The sequence below is a fragment of the Tachysurus vachellii genome, chromosome 19, assembly GCF_030014155.1.
Source record: "Tachysurus vachellii isolate PV-2020 chromosome 19, HZAU_Pvac_v1, whole genome shotgun sequence".
NCBI lineage: Eukaryota > Metazoa > Chordata > Actinopteri > Siluriformes > Bagridae > Tachysurus > Tachysurus vachellii.
The window spans coordinates 3,548,066-3,552,391 of record NC_083478.1 but is presented as its reverse complement, the minus strand read 5'-3'; the positions used below and the strand labels follow the sequence as shown (position 1 = coordinate 3,552,391).

Genomic DNA, 4,326 nt, shown 5'->3' with positions numbered 1-4,326 from the left:
TGTAACGTGTTATAACAGGACCGACTCTCCCAGTTCAAATTCCAGGTATCTGTTACCGACCGAGAGACCGAATCGGTTTTAGTCTGTTATGTTATAACCGGGTGTGTGAGACAGACCCTGAGGTGAGATCTGCACAATGCTAGGCGCATCACGGATTTTGGAGAAGGGGCCCAGTTACTTAAGGAAGCAGATGGAGCTCGAGCGCGAGGGAAAAGCGCGCGCGAGCGCAACCGAGAGGCTCGCGGCCACTAAGCCTAACTATGTCAAGAGCCCTCAGGTGACGGAAACCGGCCCCGGTTCCCCGGGTGGCACCGGGTGCACCGACCGGTGTGCACCGGCTCCCGTTAGTGCACCGGCTCCCGTTAGACCTAAAAGTGACGAACAGGAAGAAAATACCGTGAAGCGAAACAGCTCTAAGAAACGACCGGACTCTATTTTACTATACAGACAGAAGTGCGACCTGCAGAGAGGTTTACCGGGAGCGAACTACCGACGCAAACCGACATTGCTCAGATCACTGAGAGAGAGAACCAGCGCGGGCGCTCCGGTCTCAGCGGCTCAGGACAACGACAGTTCATCAGGCTCGGATCAAGCTCATGTGAAGCACGAGGACAGAGATAAAGACACCGGTGACGGCCCGGTGCCGCGGCGCGTAAACGTGGCGAGGAGAGCCGTTGAAGCAGGAGGGTCCGAGTCGGAGCGCGCGAGGAAAACGGTGTCACGTTCGCACTCCGACATCAGCTCGCGCTTCTCCAAAAACTTTGCCGATTTCGACACGTTTTTTAAATACTGCGGCCTCGAGAGCGACGTCGTGGAGTCTCTGGGCAAAGAAAACTTCTCCTCGTGCTCGGATGACCATGCCCTTGCTTATGGTAGGGATTCACACCAGATGTTCATCACATAGAGATGAATTTTTTATTTTTTTTTTTTATAAATAAACCAATAAATAAATAAATAAATAAATAAATAAACAAACGGACCCAGGTTTATCCTGCAGGTTTTAACCAGGGTAGTTTATACTGTATACAGGACTCCGGCCCAGTGGATGTTGCTCTGGATTGACATGACACTGAGTTTCAGCCTCATTTAAGTCAAAAATTTCACATTGCTTTGTTAAGAGTTCACATAATCCTCACTAATACTCTGGCATTGGGCCTGATGAAGACAGAGCAGAAAGTTACACAGAAAGTAAAATAATATTATAGGAACAGAGATGAGCGACAGATATAGTGAGAAGGAAGGAGACACAAAGAGAGACAGAGGAATACAGGGACAAACAGACAGACGTAGAGTGAAATAGGAACCTAGAGACTGAAGGACAAAGACAGATGTGTACAGATGTGTATATCTGTAACAGGGTAACATTGTTTTGTGATGTGTCGCAGCAAAGATTCGGAGCGTAAGCGTGGCTACGTCGGACGGGGAGATTTCACACACCAGCGGTGACATCGATGGGCTTCAAGAGGAAGAAGTGAAAGAGACTCGACAACAAGGTTCATCCGTCATAGAGCGCAACGCCCGAGTGATCAAATGGCTGTACAGCTGCAGAAACGCAAGTCAGTCTGGGAAAACGTTGCGAGATCTGGATTAGTGACCGAATCCTGAGCACCTCGGAACTTGGTGCTAATGCAACAGCGACGTGTTTACCGCATGAAGAAATCGAGACGTGTCATAGAGTCTTCATCTCCATCTTAGAAGTATTCCAATTTTACTTTAGCGACAACGAAGCGATTTAGCCGATCAAAAACCTCAGTGCTAAAGCGTTAAGACGTCTTCATGCTAACAGCATATATGAGTAACAGTGCAATCAACCATGACCAGATGTTTTGTATGTCCTCAAAACTCCAAGTTGTGTCAATTCACAAGTTTGACTGCATTCTAAGTGAAATTACAACCTGTAATTCCTGCATACAACCAGTAAAACCCACAGAAAATATCACTTTAGTTTGCAATTTCGACTCAACAAATTGGCCTCGTCTTTTTAAATACCGGTTCCCTACCGCCATCTTTCCTGGTTCATAAAGTCCCATCAAATAAACATTGCCGCTCACACTGTAAACATTATAATGGCTTTAGCTCGGTTTAAACTGTATACAGACACAGAACTTAGTTAAATCGATAACATTGGACAAACTAGCCACTGGTTTAAGAAGGCAATCATCAACGTTAGCATTATCACTCATTTTAGCCATTCTAGCTTGTTGCTAAGCTACCTTCTATCGTCCGTGGTTGTTGCTGTGTCTAATATCAATCCAAAAAGATGCCTTAAATGCTTGACGTTCTCTATGGTAGAACACCAACAACCACTTAGGTCTGTAACAGTAAACGGGCAGTTAAAGTAACAGAGCAAACATAATACACACTTTCATACAGCTTTACATGTTTTTTTTCCCAAACGTGGGGTGGGAAATGACATCATAACAACTTGCACATCCTGAGCATCATGTAAAAGTCTTTAGAACCTTCCACATCTGTGAATCTGCGATTTTTATTCACACTCTGGCTGAAATCTAAACCACAGATGTTTGATATGTTGTTATAGAGATATCTGTTTTCTGACACCTTTCGTCTGTAATTTGAAGATCTACTCTCATTGTAACTCACAGTTCCTTGTACGTCCATTTTTCCCCACTGTTGTATCTTTAAGGGACCATGGATTCACAAATGTCTTAATTTATCACAACAGTATTGTAGTATTTTTACTATATTGAGTAAGGGTGTAACTGTACAGGAACAATAGACTAGTATATAGATCCGTGTATATATTTATAGATGTGTGTGTGTTAGTGTATGTGTGTTACTTCCTGTTCATGAACATTCGGACTTCCTTCCTGTGTGGCAAAATTCTGAGACCATGCTGTTTAACCTGACAGCAACCATAGCTTGAAATACTACTATATATCAATAGAAAAAAAAAATCCTTATAGATTATTTTCCTATAACGTTTTATTCCGCAGTCATTTGTCACTTATGCTACAGCAGCTCACATTGTTAATGAATTAATGAATGAAATATCTTCGTATATACGTTTTCTCTTTGTAAAGCCACATTTAATAGTGTGGAGCGTCCACAAGACAAGCTATTTCCTGTTATCACTGCTATAACAGCTAAAAAAACATTTTTTCAATAGCATCAATCTGTTGGCATAAGAAAATAATTTTAAATTTTACATGTTACGAAGAAACCATGAAGCACGAAGCAAATTGTCTGTCATGAAGACTTTTTTGTGCCACTGACTGTTACAGAAAGCACTGAAACTGGAGACTCCTTCCATATAGACCTTCTTCTTCTTGCTTTATTTTTCTACTAAAATGTTTGGTAGCTGCTAGATGTCTTTTCATACTATATATTCTTTGAATTTATTGTAATATTATAATTGATATATTTGTATATATATTTGTATTGCAAGGAAATTAGCACTTAAATATTTACTTCGGACACGTTTTCTGTGTGAACTGCTGCTTAGTGGGTGTTTTTTGTTTTTCGCACCACTCTAGAGTATAAAAATCCCAGGAAAATCAGCCTGAATTACTCAAACTGGCAACAATAACCATGCAGTGTTTAAAACCATTTAGACAGAGTGATGTTTCAAGTCAAGAGTCAAGAGTCAAGAAGCTTTTTATTGTCATTTCAACCATATATAGCTGTTGCAGTACATAGCGAAATGAGACAACATTTCTCCAGGATTTTGGTGCTACATAAAAACAAATACATGGCTAAGGACTTGTAAGTAGTCTTAGCCACATAAAGTGCGACTGAGCAACCTGGTGCAAACAGTGCAGAACAAGATAGACAAGACAGTGCAGGACAAAAGACAGTTCAGGACAAAGACAGTGCAGACAAAAAGTTACAAGAAAAAGAAATAGAAAAAGTACAAAAAAATACAATACACAAGGGACAGTAAACAGAAACAGTGCCGACTGACCAGAGTAAATACTGTATGTAAATACTGTGTGTGAATACTGAATGTTTAAACAATATTTCATGCAGTAACATCAGAATAAATGTTTGGGCAGAACATTAAGTAAAACTCTTGATCTGGATCTGTGTGACATTACTTCGCTTCTGCTACATGATTAGCAAACTGAATAATTACATTAATGACCCGGGCCTGTATTTATAAAAATTCTCAGTGTAGAGTTGCTCTTAGTGATGAAATTCTAAGAAAATTCTGAGAAATCTGGGCGTTTCCCCTAAATTTTAAAGAGAAGATCCTAGAAAAGCATCTTAACCCTTAAAAGAGCTCATAAGATCAACAAGCGTTAGGAGTCGTGAGGAGGACTTTTAAGAGGTTAAGAGTTTCTTTATCAGAGGAGAAAATGGCCA

At 41.0% G+C, this 4,326-nt stretch overlaps 1 protein-coding gene across 1 annotated transcript; it reads left to right on the top strand.

Moving 5' to 3' along the window:
* On the top strand, nucleotides 1-4,008 carry fam110c (family with sequence similarity 110 member C). The gene is made up of 2 exons (XM_060894874.1): nucleotides 1-872; nucleotides 1,386-4,008. Exons 1-2 carry the CDS (start codon nucleotides 137-139, stop codon nucleotides 1,589-1,591), a joined length of 942 nt encoding a protein of 313 aa, XP_060750857.1. The 5' UTR covers nucleotides 1-136; the 3' UTR covers nucleotides 1,592-4,008.
* The last annotated feature ends 318 nt before the right edge of the window (nucleotides 4,009-4,326 follow it).